We start from the raw sequence: 21,183 nt of genomic DNA on the forward strand, positions 1-21,183 counted from the left end.
TGACCCAAAAAAACGTCAAAAAATTTTGGACCCAAAAAAATTTTGACCCAAAAAAAACTTTGAAAAATTTTGGGACGAATTAAAACTTTGAAAAGTTTGAACAGTCATTGGCTGCCATAATCGTGCATGCTTCATGTAAATGATGGAGTAATGATGTAAATGAGTGAATGCTAGGCTGACATTGTTTTTTTACTTACCTACACTGCATCATTATCATTTGCGCTCAAATTTCTGCTTATTTCCTCAGGATAAAGATTTCATGAGTCTGCACTTTTTTTATACAACCTTGATGAAAAACAGCCATCGACTGTTTTGCATGAAATGTACACTAATTGGCAAAAAAAAAAAAATTAAGCACTCAAATGCAATGCCTCAAATCTCATTATGCAGTTATGTCTTATAATGATGTAGATAACGCTGCCACATAAAAAAGGCCCTTATTGGCTACTTTTGGGAAGTGTACCTATTGGTTACCTATCGTTAGACGTGCCTCTGTGATGCACTCAAATACTCACTTTTCTTTCCCAGTCAACAGATTTTGAGAATTTGAGAAGGAGTGCATCATAAAATGTTCGGGTTTGAGTACTTCCTGCTAAATTAATTAATGAGCGCTAAACGAAGCCAAACTTAACTTTCTAAATTTCAGAGCTGACAAACTTTCTGCGACTTGGTTTGCCTGTTGCAAAAGCTCTCGACCAATCACAGGTGTTGTCACGTAGTGTCTTCGGCCGTGGAGTTCGCCCAGTGTCCATGTGAACAACACGCCGAATGAAGCCCCTGCGCAATATCTGCAGTTGTTTGTGTTCTGCGCAATTACGTCTATTGGATTTAGTAGCTACACCACACATCAAAATTGGTTGCAGACAAAACCCTGCCTATTACGAGCAGGCGACCCTCGGCATTAACAGCAGCACAACACAACCTGCCAGCGTTGAGCAATGCAGGTAAGTACAATGACACTTTTATCAGAATTTGCTGACAGTAGAATATAACCAAACTGGAACATGTTCAGCAGTATCCATGCACACCAGCTATTCACTGTCTTTAACACTTGAATAGATAAAGCTACTAACTAACTGACAGTAGTTTTACTTTCAAATCATGGAAACAACAAGACAAAACCTCAAAATATCCTTTATATTTGACGATATTTGAGTAACTTTTCATGTCCTTACTCATCTTAAGCTTATTTAACTGAACTGAGTTTTATCTGGTATATTTATAAGAGATTTTACCTCAATCTGGAAAAGTAAAAAATCATCCCATTGTGATATAGTACAATATCAGCCTCCTTCCCTATTTAGAGTGAATTTACCTGACATACATGTATATATATTATTCCCAAGAACAGGCCTGATGTTTTCATCAGAATTTATATTTAATGTTCTCCTTGCAATGTGAGCCATATCCAGCTCTGTGTGAAATGTCAGCTATGGACCCTAGACCGCAGGTTCTCTCTCTCGTAACAAGTGTTCACACCTTCCCCCACATTACTGAGAAATCAAGGGTATCTCAAGGTGAACCAAGGGGAATAAAAAAAGGACATGTCCCAGCCTTTTGTGGGAAAAGGTCATCTGAAAGAATCTGTGCAGCAAGTAAAAAAAAAAAACTAAGCTGCATTTTACAACTAGATTTAGACAGAAAATATAGTTAAATTGTAGACGAAACTATTAAATAATAAAAAAGAAGGACCTCTACCTCACTCTACCTCACTTTACCTCACTCTACCTCACTTTACCTCAGTCTGCATTGCTCTGCCTGTCTCTATCTTGCTCTTTTTTACACTACAACACTCAGCCTGCCTCCCTTTACCTCTAACAACCTCCATCTACCTCCCACTATTTCACTCTACCTCCCTCTACCTCAAACAACCTGCCTCTACCTCAAACAACCTCCATCTACCTCAAACAATCTCCCTCTACCTCAAACAACTTCCATCTACCTCAAACAACCTGCCTCTACCTCAAACAACCTCCATCTACCTCAAACAATCTCCCTCTACCTCAAACAACCTCTCTCTACCTCATACAACCTGCCTCTACCTCAAACAACCTCCATCTACCTCAAACAACCTCCATCTACCTCAAACAATCTCCCTCTACCTCAAACAACCTCTCTCTACCTCATACAACCTGCCTCTACCTCAAACAACCTCCATCTACCTCAAACAATCTCCCTCTACCTCAAACAACCTGCCTCTACCTCAAACAACCTCCATCTACCTCATACAACCTCTCTCTACCTCATACAACCTGCCTCTACCTCAAACAACCTCCATATACCTCAAACAGCCTCCCTCTACCTCAAACAACCTCCCTCTACCTTAAACAACCTCCATCTACCTCAAACAATCTCCCTCTACCTCAAACAACCTCCCTCTACCTCAAACAACCTCCCTCTACCTCAAACAACCTCCCTCTACCTCAGTAAACCTCCCTCTACCTCAGTAAACCTCCTTCTACCTCAATAAACCTCCATCTACCTCAATAAACCTCCCTCTACCTCAATAAACCTCCCTCTACCTCAGTAAACCTCCATCTACCTCAATAAACCTCCCTCTACCTCAGTAAACCTCCCTCTACCTCAGTAAACCTCCTTCTACCTCAATAAACCTCCTTCTACCTCAATAAACCTCCCTCTACCTCAGTAAACCTCCCTCTACCTCAGTAAACCTCCTTCTACCTCAGTAAACCTCCCTCTACCTCAATAAACCTCCTTCTACCTCAATAAAGCTCCATCTACCTCAATAAACCTCCCTCTACCTCAGTAAACCTCCATCTACCTCAATAAACCTCCCTCTACCTCAGTAAACCTCCCTCTACCTCAGTAAACCTCCTTCTACCTCAGTAAACCTCCCTCTACCTCAATAAACCTCCTTCTACCTCAATAAACCTCCATCTACCTCAATAAACCTCCCTCTACCTCAGTAAACCTCCATCTACCTCAATAAACCTCTCTCTACCTCAGTAAACCTCCTTCTACCTCAATAAACCTCCCTCTACCTCAGTAAACGTCCCTCTACCTCAGTAAACCTCCATCTACCTCAATAAACCTCCCTCTACCTCAATAAACCTCCCTCTACCTCAGTAAACCTCCCTCTACCTCAGTAAACCTCCCTCTACCTCAGTAAACCTCCATCTACCTCAATAAACCTCCCTCTACCTCAGTAAACGTCCTTCTACCTCAGTAAACCTCCCTCTACCTCAATAAACCTCCCTCTACCTCAGTAAACCTCCTTCTACCTCAATAAACCTCCATCTACCTCAATAAACCTCCCTCTACCTCAATAAACCTCCCTCTACCTCAGTAAACCTCCATCTACCTCAATAAACCTCCCTCTACCTCAGTAAACCTCCCTCTACCTCAGTAAACCTCCTTCTACCTCAGTAAACCTCCCTCTACCTCAATAAACCTCCTTCTACCTCAATAAACCTCCCTCTACCTCAGTAAACCTCCCTCTACCTCAGTAAACCTCCCTCTACCTCAGTAAACCTCCCTCTACCTCAATAAACCTCCTTCTACCTCAATAAAGCTCCATCTACCTCAATAAACCTCCCTCTACCTCAGTAAACCTCCATCTACCTCAATAAACCTCCCTCTACCTCAGTAAACCTCCCTCTACCTCAGTAAACCTCCTTCTACCTCAGTAAACCTCCCTCTACCTCAATAAACCTCCTTCTACCTCAATAAACCTCCATCTACCTCAATAAACCTCCCTCTACCTCAGTAAACCTCCATCTACCTCAATAAACCTCTCTCTACCTCAGTAAACCTCCTTCTACCTCAATAAACCTCCCTCTACCTCAGTAAACGTCCCTCTACCTCAGTAAACCTCCATCTACCTCAATAAACCTCCCTCTACCTCAATAAACCTCCCTCTACCTCAGTAAACCTCCCTCTACCTCAGTAAACCTCCCTCTACCTCAGTAAACCTCCATCTACCTCAATAAACCTCCCTCTACCTCAGTAAACGTCCTTCTACCTCAGTAAACCTCCCTCTACCTCAGTAAACCTCCTTCTACCTCAGTAAACCTCCTTCTACCTCCTGCTATTTTGCTCTACGTCACTCTACATTGTTTAACCTCACTCAACCTCACTAAACCACACCCAACCTTTCTCAATCTCACTCAACATTACTCTACCTCTCTTTATCTGTATCTACCTCACTCTACCTCACCAATGTAGAGTGCTACATTGGTCTACCTTATTCAACCCCACTCTACATTCTTCTAACTCACTTACCATCACTCAACCTTGCTCTACATTACACTACCTCTCTCTATGCCTCTCTACCTTACTCAACCTTGCTATTCCTTGTTTTTCCCTGATCTACCTCACTCTACATTGCTCTACCTCACTTAATGTCCTTCTACCACACTCATCTTTGCTCAGCCTCACTCTACATTATTCTACCTCGTTCTATTCCTCTCTACCTCACTCTGCCTCAACCTACATTACTCTTACTCTCTTTATTTCTCTCTACCTAACTCACCCTTGCTCTGCCTCACTCTACCCTACTCTACATTGCTCTACCTCACTCAACCTCACACTACATCCTTCTACCTTACTCAAACCCTCTTCTCCCTCATCCCGCATTGCTCTACCTTGTTCTACCTCGCTATACGACTCTGAACCTGGCTCTGTCTCACTCTGCATCACTCTGCCTCAGTCAACCTCCCTCTACCTCACTCCTAACTCTAAAACTAAAATATCCACTATATGTATTCAGTTGTTTTTTTGAATGTGGTTACAATGGATATATCCCACAATCCCACTTAGTTTAGTGGATCCAGAGACAAATATTTCATCACTTCCTGTTCCTGCAGTATTAAGATTAGTACACAGACTCTAACTTCTAGTATAAGTGTGCAGTATGCAATTGGGACACAGCCATTGACTAGTGGATTTTGCAATTAGACATAAACAAGATACTGCCCAATACTATTAAAATGTGTCATGCGCCCTCCACTTCCTGCTGTAATATTTCATTACACAGCATACTGATTCACTTACACAGCTGGCGGAAACGCAGCCCATTTCCCATAATCCTCTTATGGCAATTTGTTGTGTAAATTGAATTTTTTTTTTTTTTTAGAATGGAAACATCTCTATTGTGCCAGATTACAATGTATATAAGATTTTCTGCCCAATCCGTCCGTTAAGCACAGCACTGAGTTAATGGTAAAGAGGAGTGATAAGGCTGGCTGTGATATAGGGGCTGTAGTATGATGGTGGCAGACTCCATGCTGGCTGATTGCTGCACACATTGTGACATTTCCCCCATGCTGGTCGGGGACTTGCACAATTGCCTGCTGTCCAATGACATTTCCTCCCCATCTCCTCCTCACCTTCATGCAGTCAGGCTGAATCCTGCCTCATCAGTGTGGATGCTGTATATTGTCTTAGGCCTTCACTGCATCAATTTAAAACGTTCTCTTAAAGGCGTAAAGGTCATACTGTATATACTATTAAAATGTTCTGTGTTTTATGTGTTTCACTGATCTCTATCTATATTTTTATGTCAGAAAAAAAAAAAAAAGAATGATTTTTCTAAAAATTAAAAAAGTTGATATTGCTGCTGTAGCTTTATGACTGACTGTATCACACAAAATGTGCCTCCAAATTACTACGGTAACACTTTCTATGTCATCTCTATAAGACTCTATAAACATATTATAATGCATTCATAAGGCATTATAAACATGGCTATACATATTTATAAAACTCTATAATTCATCATAGCCATGTTTATTATGCATCATGAACTGTGATTATAATGCATTAATATCTGTAGTGTTTATAACATTATACATCAATACCAAGAAACTCAGTCCCAGCTTGTAGACTTGTATCATGACTAAAACAGCTTCCAACTTATAAACCCACCCTCAATAATCCTAAAAATATATTTTTTAACCACTCATGAATTATACTTGTCTTGAATATAATATTAGTTATAGTCAATTATAATGTATTATAACAGGTCTTTGTGCGCTCTAAGTGAAGTGACATCCTTTTTCATTGCAGGACTGGATTATTAACGATAGATATAAACTATTTTAACATGTATATCATAAGCATAGCTTATAATGTATTATAATCACAGGTCATAATGCTTAATAAACATGGCTATAGTGAGTTATGCATTTTTATAAATATTTATAGCCATGTTTATAATGCCTTATGAATGCATTATAACATGCTATGAATGTAGTTATGAGTCTAATAAAGATGACATTCATAGAAAGTGTTACCATTACTACTACTTTCTATGAATGTCGTCTCTGTTAGACTCTATAAACACATTTCTAACATAGTATAATGCATGCATAAGGCATTATAAACATGGCTATAAATATTTATAAAAATGCATAAAAACATGTTATAGCCATGTTTATTAAGCGTTATGACTTGTGATTATAATACATTATAAACTGTGCGTATAATATATATAGATATGTTAATATAGTATATATCTATCAATAAGTATCTAGTGCCACAATGAAAGTCTGTCACTTTACTTGAAGTGCACTAAGACCTGTTATAATACATTATAATGGACTATAATAAGTATAAGTATAGTTCATAAGTGGTTAAAATGTTTTAAACCATTCTACAGGTTGTGTTTAAAAGTAAAAAGCTTTTTTAGTCATAATCAGTCAAACCATAATTCTGCAAGCTGGGACTGAGTTTATTGGTATTGACTTATAACATGTTATAAACACAGCTATTAATGCATTATGATGACCATTTATGATGCATAATAAACATGACTATGATGGATTATAGTTTTTTAGAAATATGTATAACCATGTTTAAAATGCCTCATGAATGCATCATCATGTGCTATGAGTGTGTTTATAAAGTTTTACAGAGATGACATTCATAGAAAGTGTTACCTTAATAGTGACCCAAACAAACACTGCACCAATCTAATTGTGACTCAAACAAACACTGTACCAATCTAATAGTGACTTAAACAAACACTTTTCCAATCTAATAGTGAATTAAACAAACACTAACAATCTAATAGTGACTTAAGCAAACACTGTACCAATCTAATAGTGACCCAAACAAACACTGCACCAATCTAATAGTGACTTAAACAAACACTTTTCCAATCTAATAGTGAATTAAACAAACACTGCACCAGTCTAATAGTGACTTAAACAACCACTTTTCCAATCTAATAGTGAATTAAACAAACACTAACAAATCTAATAGTGACTTAAACAAACACTGCACCAGTCCAGAGTGACCCAAACAAACACTGCACCAATCTAATAGTGACTTAAACAAACACTGCATCAGTCTAATAGTGACTTAAACAAACACTGCACCAATCTAATAGTGACTTAAACAAACACTGCACCAATCTAATAGTGACTTAAACTAACACTGCACCAATCTAATAGTGACTTAAACTAACACTGCACCAATCCAAGAGTGACCCAAACAAACACTGCACCAGTCCAGAGTGACCCAAACAAACACTGCACCAATCTAATAGTGACTCAAACAAACACTGCACCAATCTAATAGTGACTTAAACTAACACTGCACCAATCCAAGAGTGACCCAATCAAACTCTGCACCAATCCAGAGTGGTCTAAACAAACACTGCATCAATCCAATAGTGACCTAAACAAACACTGCATCAATCTAATAGTGACCCACACAAACACTCCACCAGTCCAGAGTGCCCTAAACAAACACTGTACTAGTCAAAAGTGGCCTAAACACACACTGTACCAATCCAAGAGTGACCTAAACAAACACTGCATCAATTTAATAGTGACCTAAACAAACACTGCATCAATTCAATAGTGACCCACACAAACACTCCACCAGTCCAGAGTGCCCTAAACAAACACTGTACTAGTCAAAAGTGCCCTAAACAGACACTGTACCAATCCACAAGTGGCCTAATCAAACACTCCACCAGTCCAGAGTGCCCTAAACAAACACTGTACTAGTCAAAAGTGCCCCAAACAGACACTGTACCAATCCAAGAGTGACCTAAACAATCATTACATCAATCCAAGACTGACCTAAACAAACACTGCACCAACCCAAGAGTGACCTAAACAAACACTCCACCAGTCCAGAGTGGCCTAAACAGACACTGTACCAATCCAAGAGTGACCTAAACAAACACTGCACCAATCAAAGAGTGGCCTAAACAAACACTGCACCAATCCAAAAGTGACCTACACAAACACTGCACAAATCCAGAGTGGCCTAAACAAACACTGCACCAATCCAAAAGTGACCTACACAAACACTCCACCAGTCCAGAGGGGCCTAAACAAACACTGTGCAAATCCTTGAGTGACCCAAACAAACACTGCACCAGTCCAGAGTGGAGTAAAAAAAACACTGCACCAGTCCAGAGTGGAGTAAAAAAACACTGCACAAGTCCAAGAGTGACCTAAACAAACAGTGCACCAATTCAGGAGGGACCCAAGCAAACACTGCATCAGTTCATCAGTGACACAAACACTGTACCAATCCAACTGTAAAAGAAACACTGCACCAATTCAACAGGGTTTTAATCTCTGCACCAATTCAATAGTGAAACAAACACTGCATCAATCCAAAAGAGCCGTAAACTCTGTACCAATTCAATAGTGAAACAAACACTGCATCAATCCAACAGAGCCCTAAACTCTGCACCAATTCAATAGTGAAACAAACACTGCATCAATCCAAAAGAGCCGTAAACTCTGTACCAATTCAATAGTGAAACAAACACTGCATCAATCCAGCAGTGCCCTAAACTCTGCACCAATTCAATAGTGAAACAAACACTGCATCAATCCAACAGTACCCTAAACTCTGCACCAATTCAATAGTGACACAAACACTGCATCAATCCAAAAGAGCCGTAAACTCTGTACCAATTCAATAGTGAAACAAACACTGCATCAATCCAGCAGGGCCCTAAACTCTGCACCAATTCAATAGTGAAACAAACACTGCATCAATCCAAAAGAGCCGTAAACTCTGTACCAATTCAATAGTGAAACAAACACTGCATCAATCCAGCAGTGCCCTAAACTCTGCACCAATTCAATAGTGAAACAAACACTGCATCAATCCAACAGTACCCTAAACTCTGCACCAATTCAATAGTGACACAAACACTGCATCAATCCAACAGTACCCTAAACTCTGCACCAATTCAATAGTGACACAAACACTGCATCAATCCAACAGAGCCCTAAACTCTGCACCAATTCAATAGTGAAACAAACACTGCATCAATCCAACAGTACCCTAAACTCTGCACCAATTCAATAGTGACACAAACACTGCATTAATTCAACAGCGCCCTAAACTCAGCACTAATTTTTTAGTGACAAAAACACTGCATCAATTTACCAGTGCCCCAAAGTCTGCACCAATTCAATAGTGACACAAACATTGCATCAATTAAACAGTGCCCTAAACTCTGCAACAGTTTAATTGTGACACAAACTCTGCACTAGTTTAATAGTGACATAAACATTGCATCAATTCAACAGTGCTCTTAACTCTGCGCCAATTCAATAGTGGCACAAAAACTGCATCAATCCAACAGTGCCCTAAACTCTGCACCAATTCAACAGCGACACCAAACACTGCATCAATCCAACAGAGCCCTAAACTCTGCACCAATTTAATAGTGAAACAAACACTGCATCAATCCAACAGAGCCATAAACTCTGCACCAATTTAATAGTGAAACAAACACTGCATCAATCCAATAGAGCCATAAACTCTGCACCTATTTTTAGTGACAAAACACTGCATCAATTCAACAGTGCCCCAAAGTCTGCACCAATTCAATAGTGACACAAACACTGCATGAACTAAACAGGGACCCAAAAACTCAATGTCAATGTAATGTTCAACACGTCTAAAACCACTGCACCGATTCAGTAGTGCATCAGTCCAGCTGTGCCGCTTACACTACACTCATATATCAGTGTTCCAAAACACAGTGCACCACTGCAGTAGTGCCTCAAACACAGGCCCCATACAACAGTGCCCTAAATAGTGTTCTAATTCACCAGTAACATAGTGACAAAATAGCTTTTCCAAATATGCCCCAATTTTGTTTTATTAGCGAATAATTTCAGACCATAAAACGCTCCACCTGTTTACTGAACTAAACATTTCATCTCCTCTTTTTTCTACCTCCTCTTCCTCTTCTCTGTCTGCCTTTCCTTCTGTCTCTCTCTTTATCTCTCTCTCATATTTTTCCCCCTGTTTTGATCTCGAGTTCAGCCTGAATAGTTTTTATTACAAGCTATAATTGGTTTATTAAACTTACTCACAGTTGAATAAGAGTAAAACACAGAGTGTCACAGAGAGTCATGGTTCTGTTTCATGAACAAAAGAGCAGGTTACTGAGACCATCTAACATCTTTCCATCTAAACCCCACCGACTCCTACATAGAAAACAATACTCAAACTACTTTTTCTCATTTATCATTTAGCATGTTGGTTTAAAAAGGGAACCTTCACATTTTCTGAAAATCCAAATCCAGATTAGGTTCTTTTGTAATCTGAGCTGGGTTTGCTACTACCAATGAGCAGCTATTATTTGAGTAGTGGGTCATTTGTTCTCAGTTGTGAGGCAGTGAGGCAGTGGGCAGATCAAGATAGAGTAAATCAGAGAGAGGTGGAGTGAGGCAGATCAAGGCAGAGGCAGAGCAGGGTAGTTTGAAGCAGAATGAGATACAGTGAGGCAGATCCAGGTGGAGTGAGGTAGAGTGAGGCAGATCAAGGTACTGTAAGGTGGAGTGAGGCCGATCAAGGTAGAGTGAGAGTGAGGTAGAGTGAGGCAGATCAAGGTAGAGTGAGATAGAATGAGAGTGAGGCAGATCAAGGTACTGTGAGGTGGAGTGAGGCAGATCAAGGCAGAGTGAGATAGAGTGAGAGTGAGGTAGAGTGATTCAGATCAAGGTTCTGTGAGGTGGAGTGAGGCAGATCAAGGCAGAGTGAGATAGAGTGAGGCATATCAAGGCAGCAGTAGAATGAGGTAGAGAAGGGTAGTTTGAAGCAGAATGAGATACAATGAGGCAGATCAAGGTAGAGCGAGGTAGAGTGAGAGTGAGGTAGAGTGAGGCAGATCAGGGTACTGTGAGGTGGAGTGAGGCAGATCAAGGCAGAGTGAGATAGACTGAGGCATATCAAGGCAGCGGTAGAATGAGGTAGAGAAGGGTGGTTTGAAGCAGAATGAGATACAGTGAGGCAGATCAAGGTAGAGCGAGGTAGAGCGAGAGTGAGGAGGAGTGAGGCAGATTAAGGTACTGTGAGGTAGAGTAAGGCAGATCGAGATAGAGCGAGGTAGAGTGAGAGTGAGGTAGAGTGAGGCAGATCAAGGTCGAGTTAGGTAGAGCGAGAGTGAGGTGGAGTGAGGCAGATCAAGGTACTGTGAGGTGGAGTGAAGCAGATCGAGTCAGGGCGAGGTAAAGTTAGAGTGAGGTAGAGTGAGGCAGATCAAGGTAGAGTGAGGTAGAGCAAGGTAGTGTGCAGCAGAATGAGATAATGAGGTAGGGTGAGGAAGATTAGGGCAGAGGTTAGCGAGACCATCTAACACCAATGAGTGTAGCATATAAAGATAGAGGGAGGCAGAGTGAGGCTTATCAAGCGAGAGCAAGGTAGAGTGAGACAAAGTGATGTAGAGTGAGGCAGATTAAACATAACTGAGGCAGAGTGATGTAGAGTGAGGCATTTTAAGGTAGACTGAGGCAGGGTGAGGTAGAGTAAGGCACGGTGGGATGGGCAGACCAAAGTACAGTGAGGCAGTTTAAACATGACTGAGACAGAGTGATGTAGAGTGAGGCATATTAAAGCAGACTGAGGTAGAGAGAGGCAGATTAAGGCAAACTCAGGCAGGGTGAGGTAGAGTGAGGTTTGTAATTGGTCTATATCAGTAAATCTGACACTTTGAAGGGAATTCTGTGTGAGTGTTTGTGTGTGTGTGTGTGTGTGTGTGTGTGTGTGTGTGTGTGTGTGTGCGCGTAAAAGGGTTACACACAGCATGAAGCATTAAATATTAATGAGAAATGAATTATAAACAGAAACAAATGGTTTGGACTAAGATAAATCTCTACAGTGTAAATCTATTCATAGTATTACTGCAACACATCTTCTGCTCTGATAGTCAGAGATAGACACTCTGAGGGATCTATATTATATATATATATTATCTTTCCTTTCCTAAAAAAAGAAACAGGACCCTTGTGATATCAGGAAAATATCACCCAGAAACACACAGGAGTAGTGAATTAAACACTGTAGCTGACCTCCTCCTAACCCCACCGGAGACGCTGCCAACAGTCGGCTCACCGCACATCCCCACAACAGCTGGCCAGAGCTGTATCAGCAGGTGGACAGTGACCTGTACATGCCAGGATCTGAGCGTGATAGTCAGGTTAGTGTGTGTTGAGCTGATGGTACAGTGAGTGGACCAGACACAGCAGTGCTGCTGGAGTTTTTAAACACTGTGTTTAATCATCACTCACTGTCCTCCACTCTCATTACACTCTCCTACCTACAGCTGATCCACCCTGTAGGTAAAATAAAACACTGCCCAAAGTATGCTGCTCACAAGACGCTGCCCAAATTATGCTGCTCCCAGGATGCTGCCCAAACTATGCTGCACACAGTTAGCTGTCCACAGAATGCTGTCCAAAGTATGCTGCTCGCAGGTCGCAGCCCAAAGTATGCTGCTCACAGGATGCTGTCCAAAGGATGGATGCTTCCCACAGGATGCTGCCCAAAGTATGCTGCTCACAGGAAACTGCCCAAAGTATGCTGCCCACAGGAGACTATTTAAAAACTCCAGCAGCACTGCTGTATCTGATACACTCACTGTACCATCAGCACAACACACACTAACACCTCATACACCACCACCATACTAGTTCAGTCACTGCAGTGCTGAAAATAAATCACCAAACAATCAAATAATAATAATAATAATAATAATAATAATAAAATAATAATAATTCTCTCCTGTGGGGTCCTGATCATTAAAAAAGGGTGAAAGGAGGAGAATAATAAAGTATATAAAAAAATAAAAACACATACAGGACTACAGTCTGTAAATACAGAACTACAAAGGGCTTCTATATGATCACACACATAAATATTACAATACAATATAACAAATGCTGACTTAAATATGTTTATTTTTGATTATAAAAATAGACCCACACTTAACGTTTATATACATCAATATCTTCACATCTGAGGCCAGTTTTCCTTCTTCCACTCACCTTTTCACACTTGCTTTTTTTCATGTACTCTGTCAATCTTGTCTGGTCTGGTGACAGCAAGGACACGAGGGTGGGCAGTGGTGTGTGGTGATGGGCTGGGCTTGAGGTGGGAGGGTTGGAATTGATTATTTGGTAAATTTGGGGCAAGTGACAGGAATAGATGTAACTATAAATCCATGCATGTGTCCTGTTTCTGCTTCGTTTGTTATTCTGCTTAATCAATAAACAGAACGGCAAGAAAAAGAAACCAGATGGTAAAAAAGAAAAAAGAATATAACTTACAGTACAATATAAACCTAGGCTAGACTTACAACTGAACAAGGACACAAAACCCCACACACACACACACACATATTTTCAAATCTAGACGCTGCTTCTATTTCGTGACTTCAGCTACTTTAGGGTGCACCCTCTGCTGACACAGGCCTTCAATTGTGCGAATACAGATTGTGTGCCATATGGTTTTGTTCTGGATCACAGAAAGGAAGGTCAGGCTACTGGAGCAAACTATATACACTCAGAGTGAACTGGGTTCTACCAAGTCCCAGGATCCTTTAATAAAGCAGCTGTTCTTTAGAACCGCTAAACCTCACATCTAACCATCTAAATGTTCAACCAGCAGCACAATAGATTACTGATAATAACCCATAATAATTACCCTGAATTTCTTTCAAAACACAAGCCATTCAACTAAAGCAGGATTGGGGTGTGATTATTTAGCTACAGGACTTTCTTTCAGGAACCACTGTACACTAAGTGGTGTTGACTATACAGCTCTGGAAAAAAAACACTTAAAAATGATGAGTTTCTTTGCTTTTACCAAATTAAATACCTCTGGTATATAATCAAGAGGAAGATGGATGATTACAAGCCATAAAACCATAAAACCAAGCAGAACTGCTTGAATTTTTGCACCAGGAGTGACGTAAAGCTATCCAAAAGCAGTGTGTAAGACTGGTGGAGGAGAACATGCCAAGATGCATGAAAACTGTGATTAAAAAACAGGGTTATTCCACCAAATATTGATTTCTGAACTTTTAAAACTTTATGAATATGAACTTGTTTTCTTTGCATTATTTAAGGTCTAAAAACCCTGCATCATTTTTTTTCAGCCATTTCTCATTTTCTGCAAATAAATGTTGTCTTTAGTTTATAGGATAAAACAACTATGTTCATTTTACTCAAACATACACCAATAAATAGCAAAATCTGAGAAACTGATTCAGAAACGGAAGTGGTCTCCTATTTTTTTTTTTCTAAAGCTGTATGTCACTTTTTATATCAGTTTTCCTTGCTTGAACAGACCCAGCTTCGCAGAAAAGGTGGTATTATCAGGGTTATTATCAGAATTCTGTGCCCCTTAAAATAAAAAAATAAAAACATTTCAAATTATTTTGGTTTAATTACTTGTAGCAATTAATATATATATATATATATATATATATATATATATATATATATATTCTCTTTTTATTTTCTGTCATGTGGCTTCTCGTGACAGAATAGATGCAAGCATGACAGAAAATAAAAAAGTGTATATATAGTAATTAGTGTGGACAATGACAGGATTGAAAGTTTTAGTGAAAACTTTCATTAAATAAAAACAGGGCTGAACTAGAATTGAAATTGAATTGAATAATTGATGTCAGCATTGTTCTGTTTCAGATATACTCTATATTTAAATTATGTTGATAACCATGACGACATACAAAAAGTACTAAAAAGTGAAGGTTACCAAAAAAAGATTTATATCTTATAGGACTAATAAAATACTTGAAATTAAAAGTATTACACTTATTGAATTAGATTAACACAATAGCAATTATTGTAATTTTACTCTTCTGCTTTTGCTACAAAAACTACAAAACAAATTTACACTTATTTTTTACGGTGCTAATGTGGGTAATTCACTTTTCTCTTTAAATATCTGAACTTATACCCAAAGCCAAGCATGTCAGCATAACAATGTAATGTGACTATTAGTATAAATATAACAGTTTCATACATTCAGTAAAAATAAGAAAATCTATAAATATTTGTCTATTATGTTAAAAAAATGTATGAAATAATAATAGTGTAACAAAATCTGAAATTCTTCATACAAATACATAATATGGCACCCCTCTAAATGTACAATACCCTTAAAGCTTCACAGTAAACAGCAAAACAAATACTAAATAGATTGCCAATCAAGACTGAATATTGCTATTCTCACAATATTGACTGTTTTTATTGTTTATTAGTTAGTTCATTCTGTCAGTAATATTGAGTATGATACGCTAGATCTCAATGTAAAACTTGTAAAATATTCTCCAGTCATGGTCCTGGCACCATTCTCCAGTCACATTCAGTGCTTTTCCTGCTCCCAACACACCCGATTTAACCAATCATATAACTAACGGCCTGTTTAGAGTCGCTGCGGTTGTGTTAAAGTAGGGAAACCTCAGAATTGTGCTAGGTTGGCACCAGGACTGAGAAACAATGGCTTGTGTTGAGTTTCTGACTGAAAAATCACATATTGTGCATTGTAACTTGAATATCCCTTGATACAGTCATCAAGTTACAGACAGACGTGCACATGCCCCCCCCCCCCCATGCCCGCACACGGTGTTTCAGCACCCGCACCTGTGCCAACAGCAGATCCCCTGACGTCTGGTGAGGGATGAAGCGCTCACAAAGAACAAACAACCCAAAAAACGACCCAAGGAAGGTCTCAAGGACCCATGGAAGAAGTCCTGCTCCCATGTGGGGCTCGTATGGTTCCCAGAAAGCTTTGCACATGGGCACCATATTGACACCAGATAAGGATATCAGTGATGGAACCAGGAGGGTTTTAAAGGTTATAGGTCCCATCTGGGGTTCATTTTTATCACTTCATCTAAAGCCTAGATGGAACCCACCTACTTACTCTACCTTACACACATGTAAACCCTTATAAGCATGCTGACTGAGCTACAGTCTCATCTTGTCTTGTTTTATCTTGTCTTGTCTTACCTGATTGGTGGAGAGCTGTGCGTGGGTAGGTGCCAGCACCTGCAGGCCAATGTGAAGAGCGGAGGTGAGCACCCCAGCTGCCATGGCCCACGTAAGCGGCAGCGGCAGCATGCTGTAGGTGGCGAAGAGTGTGAAGAGCACGTAGCCCACGCCGTCCCCGAGCAAGCCGTAGCCAAGGCCCGTGGCCAAGATCTGCGTGGCCATTGCCGCCCACGTCACCGCACCGCTGTACTGCAAGTAGCCGTGCGAACTGGTGTCCTTGCGCACAACCACAAGCGCGCAGATGACCACCTCAACACCCGTGAAGAAGCCCAGCAGCATCCCACGGATGGGGTCCACGGGTGTGGCGCCCAGCGTTAGGTGCAGCACGAGCAACGTCAGCTTGGTCACCACGTCCAGGATGTTCATGACCACCACGCTCTTGCGCCTCTGGCCCAAGAAGTAGCGCTGGTAGAGGCGCTCAAGCTCACGCGACTTGAAGGCGTAGCGCAGCGTGGGAAAGATGACGCCGCGGTACGAATAGCCCCAGCTCAAGAAGAACTCCGAGTTGCTGGGTGCACAGTCGAGCTGCACGAAGCCCAGGTCGCTGCTGGAGCGCTCGGGAAACACTTTCGTGCCGCCATTGTTGTGTTGCTGCTGCTGGCTTCCCCCGTGCCGCTCTCCTGCCGCCTTCCCAGCGTCCTGCGCGTCCGGAGACGCGGCCTTGCCAGCACCAACATGCTCGTGGATAAAGCGCTGCTCGGTGATGTGGCGCACGGCGTTCTGCCACAGCAGGCGCTTTGGCCGCGCACCGTTCGAGCTCGTCGGCATCTTGTTGATGGTGTACAGCTCGTCGCTCGCGCTCGAGCACCGCACTTCTGAAAGCTCCATCTTTTCCCGCTCTTTTTGTTGTCTTATATCTGTCTGCAGTTATGTATGTGTGTTTTGTCTGAGTGTGTGTGTGTGTGTGAGTACATACAAAACACTAGCTGAACATGTTCAGAGCCTTGGCTGAAGTTTGGACTCGCCTGCGCTGGGGTGCGAGCGCCTCGTGTGCCCGCGCCTGAACGGATAAGCTCGTGAGAAAGCGGTAGTCATGCATCATTACTCGCTCCCTAATGCTTTGCAGCTCACTAACTGTCAATGTGTTTTGTTGGTCTGTAGAACGCAGGTAACAGGCGTTGCTTGCGCAGCAGCTCTCGTCTTGTCACAACGTCTTGTTCGCTGCAGCGCCGCATGCCATGTGCGTGTGCAATCGTACACTTATAATGCTTGTAAGCAGGCAGGGTGGCATGTGCCCACTCTCGCTCTCTCTCTCTCATGCGCTTAGTCAGAGACAGGCCTGTGCACAAGCATCGCTTTCCTCTGCATTTAGCATGACCCTCGCTGCCTGTGCTGCTGGTGCCGACGACGATCCTGTTGATGCGCTGCTGCTGCTGCAGCCAGTGGTGCTGAAGCTGCCCACATCAGTGGTCCTGATGATGCTGATGAAGCTGATGCTCCTGATGCTGCCAGTGGTCCTGATGCTGCCAATGCTGCCAGTGGTCCTGATGCTGCTGATCCCGCCAGTGGTCCTGATGCTGTTAATGAAGCTGTTGATAATGATGATAATGATGATGATGATGATGATGTCTGGCTGGTCTCTCCCTCGCGGCCGCGTGCAGCAGGTGCAGGTCGCGTGCGCGCGCGCCTCCTGTTTTTTTTTTTTTGTTTGTTCTCAATAATAGTATATATATGTTATTTTCCGTCTCGCCACACAAGTGCATTGATAATCATCAGCTCGAGCCATTCCCGCGGCGCCATTCCGCCTCCCGCGCGCTCCGGTCACCTTCCGCTATGTATGTACGTTGTGTAGTAAGTGTCCCGTGAAGTCCAGACGGACCGATGCTGCTGGATGCGGCACGAGCCGCAACAAAGTCCAGGAATTCGCGAGCTGCGGAATGGAGAGCGTTGCGCCGCATGCGCTCGCGCCGCGACGGGGGGTCCTCAGCTGCGGTGGCGGGAAAGGAAGGGCGGCGCGAGCTCGGCGTCCCGCGCGCTCCCGCTCATCGCGGGGAATCCGAGGCGAGTGCCGTTTGTGCGGCAGCGAGTGAAGGATGAAGCGAGCGCAGTCCTGAACGTCACACGCGCGCGCGCACACAGACACACGCGCATACACACAGAGATAGAGAGAGTGCGGCTCACGCGCTGCTCACAAAGCGCTCTGATTTCACAGCAGCCAGCTCAGCACACGGCTCGCGCTTATACTGGAAGGTGTGTGTGGTGCGCGCGCGCGCGTGTGTGTATGTGTGTGTCCCGACCAGTTGAGGCATGGGGAGAAGCGTGTGTCAGCTGAGAGTCTGTGACGTCACGTGGTCCCTGCCTCTGCGCCGCCCTCCGCCCCCGCCTCTCAGCCGCTCGAGCCCGGCTCCTTTTGTCTGTCGCGCGGTGCACCAGTCTGTGTGTGTGTATGCAAGACATGGGAAGCCTAGGGTAGTATTTGGGTAGTATAGGGAAGTATTGAGTATTAAAGGGAAGCATAGGGTAGTATTTGGGTAGTATAGGGAAGTATTGAGTATTAAAGGGAAGTATAGGGGAGTATTTGGGTATTATAGGGAAGTATTTTTGTAGTAAAAGGAAGTAAAGGAGAGTATTTGGGTAGTAAAGTGGGGAATTAGGAAGTATTGGGTAGTATAGGGTAGTATTGGGTATTATAGATAAGTATAGGGGAGTACTTAGGTACTAAAGGTGAGTATAGGGTAATCGAGCCAGGCTCCTTTCGTCTGTCCGCGCAGTGCACCTGTCTTTGTGTGTGCATGCAAGATATGGGGAGTATTGGGTATTATAGGGAAGTATATGAGAATATTTGGGTAGTATAGGGACGTATTGGATATTATAGCCGAATATTTTGGTAGTAATGGGGAGTATAGGGTAGTATAGATGAGTATTTGTGTAGTATTGAAGAGTATTATAAGTAATTGGTATAATAGGGAAGTATAGGGTAGTATTTGGATAGCACAGGGAAGTATTGGATATTATAGAGAAGTATAGGGGAGTACTTGGGTAGTAAAGGGGAGTATAGAGTATTATATGGAAGTATAGTGGAGTATAGGGAAGTGTAGGGGAGTATAGGAAATATTGGTTAGTATAGGGGAATAATAGGAAGTATTGGGTATTATATGGTATGATGGGTAGATATTGGTAGTATAGGGGGTATAGAAAGCAAATGGTATTAAAGGATAGTGTAAGGTAGTATAGATAGTATTGAGTATAATAGGAAAGGATATGGTAGTACAGAGGAGGATTTGGGTAGTATAGGGGAGTATTAGAATATATTGGGTAGTATAGAGGGGTATAGGGTAGTATTGGGTATTATAGGAAAGTATTGGTAGTATATGGGGTATATATAAATAAAGGGTTTTACAGGGTAGTACAGAGAATTGCATATTATAGGGGAGTTTAGGGTATTACATGGGAGGAATGGGTAGTAGAGTGTAGTATTGGGTATTATAGGGGAGTACAGGGCAGAATAGCGTAGTATTGTGTGTGTGTGTTATTTCTCATCTCTTACTAATTAATGATTAATAATATCACAAGGTCACAGATCTTACAGCAGCAGACACAACATTAATAATAATTACAAACATCATCGCGTCCAGCACCCTAACAGCCAAGATTTCCATTAAACAGACTGTTTATTCATCTATTCATTTTTATGATATATTTATGATATAGATCTTCCTGGCTTGTGTCTATGTGAATCATGTAGGCTGTATATGCCTATATATTGCTTCAAAACGTGGCACACAGTTATGGTAGATATGTAACTGATTATAGGCGTGGTCTGATTAAACACTTTCATGGGTACTACACCCATGGGTACTACACCATTAAGATTTAGAATGGGTTAGACTAGAGTGTATATTAAAGTATATAGTAGTATAGGGAGTATAGTGTAGGGAGTATAGTGTAGTAGGTATTATTCAGAATATAATATGTTCATTTAAACTCAACTGTGGGAAGTAACAGGCTTAGGTTATATAAAAAATACACCTGAAACCAGAAAAAGGAGAAGTCTGGGCTACGATAATCATAGAAAACAGAAAGAGGAGAAGTGAACTGTCTGAGGACTTGAGAACCAAAACTGTGGAAAAATATCAATAATGTTAAGGTTACAAGTTTATCTCCAGAGATCTTGATTTTATTTTGTCCACGGTGCGCAACATAATCAAGATGTTTACAACCCATGGCACTGTAGCTAACCTCCCTGGACGTGGATGGACGATGAAAAATTGCAACTCAGGATAGTCCTGAGGATAAGCAGCCAAGAAGAAATTCATGATGTCCTGCAGGCTCAATATGTGCAAGGCATTATGAAATCTGAAGATTCCTAAAGGATTTGGGGTCAAAATGTACAGTCTAATGTCAGAAACCTGGGTTTGAGTCCTAGGTCATGGGTCTTCCAGCAAGACAATGACCCCAAACATACTGTACTTTAAAAAACAATCAGAGAAGCTATGAGTCCAGGTCTAAATCCCATTGAACCCCTGTGGAGAGATCTTAAAATTGCTGTTGGGAGAAACTCCCCTTAAATATGAGAGATCTGGAGAAGTTTGCAAAAGAAGAGAAGCTTGTTAATTAATTATTGCATGCAATTGTATTATTTCTTGAGTGTTTTTAATACACAAAAAGAAAATAAACATGTGTATAACAAAATATATGTAATTTCAAAAGGTTTCTGGGAGAAATACTTGATTTTCTGGAAAAATTTTGGAGCGCAAACATTTTGGCCATGACCGTATTACACAAGACAGTTCTATCAGCACTGCAGGGTTTCCAGTTAAATTCCATATTGATTATAGAATGAGCTCGCTCCTGAGTACCTGTGAGAACTCATTTCCTATTATGAGCCATCACAATTACTAAGATGACAGGGTGCTGGCTTCTTCCTAGCTCC

At 41.6% G+C, this 21,183-nt stretch overlaps 1 protein-coding gene across 2 annotated transcripts in view; it reads right to left on the minus strand.

Moving 5' to 3' along the window:
* The window catches only part of adcy8 (adenylate cyclase 8 (brain)), a 145,940-nt gene extending 127,383 nt beyond the window's left edge, over window positions 1–18,557 (minus strand). The window contains exons 1-2 of one of the 2 annotated variants that reach the window (XM_022679260.2): window positions 17,598–18,557; window positions 16,269–17,560 (exon numbers count right to left, since the gene is read on the minus strand). In XM_022679260.2, coding sequence (XP_022534981.2) covers window positions 16,269–17,138 — 870 coding nt within the window. In that variant the 5' untranslated portion in view covers window positions 17,139–17,560; window positions 17,598–18,557. Of the gene's footprint in view, window positions 1–16,268 lie in introns of both variants that reach the window. The other variant, XM_022679261.2, reaches the window with a different exon arrangement.
* Window positions 18,558–21,183: the final 2,626 nt, after the last annotated feature.

This window comes from Astyanax mexicanus, chromosome 4, assembly GCF_023375975.1.
Source record: "Astyanax mexicanus isolate ESR-SI-001 chromosome 4, AstMex3_surface, whole genome shotgun sequence".
In the NCBI taxonomy this organism is placed as follows: Eukaryota; Metazoa; Chordata; class Actinopteri; order Characiformes; family Acestrorhamphidae; genus Astyanax; species Astyanax mexicanus.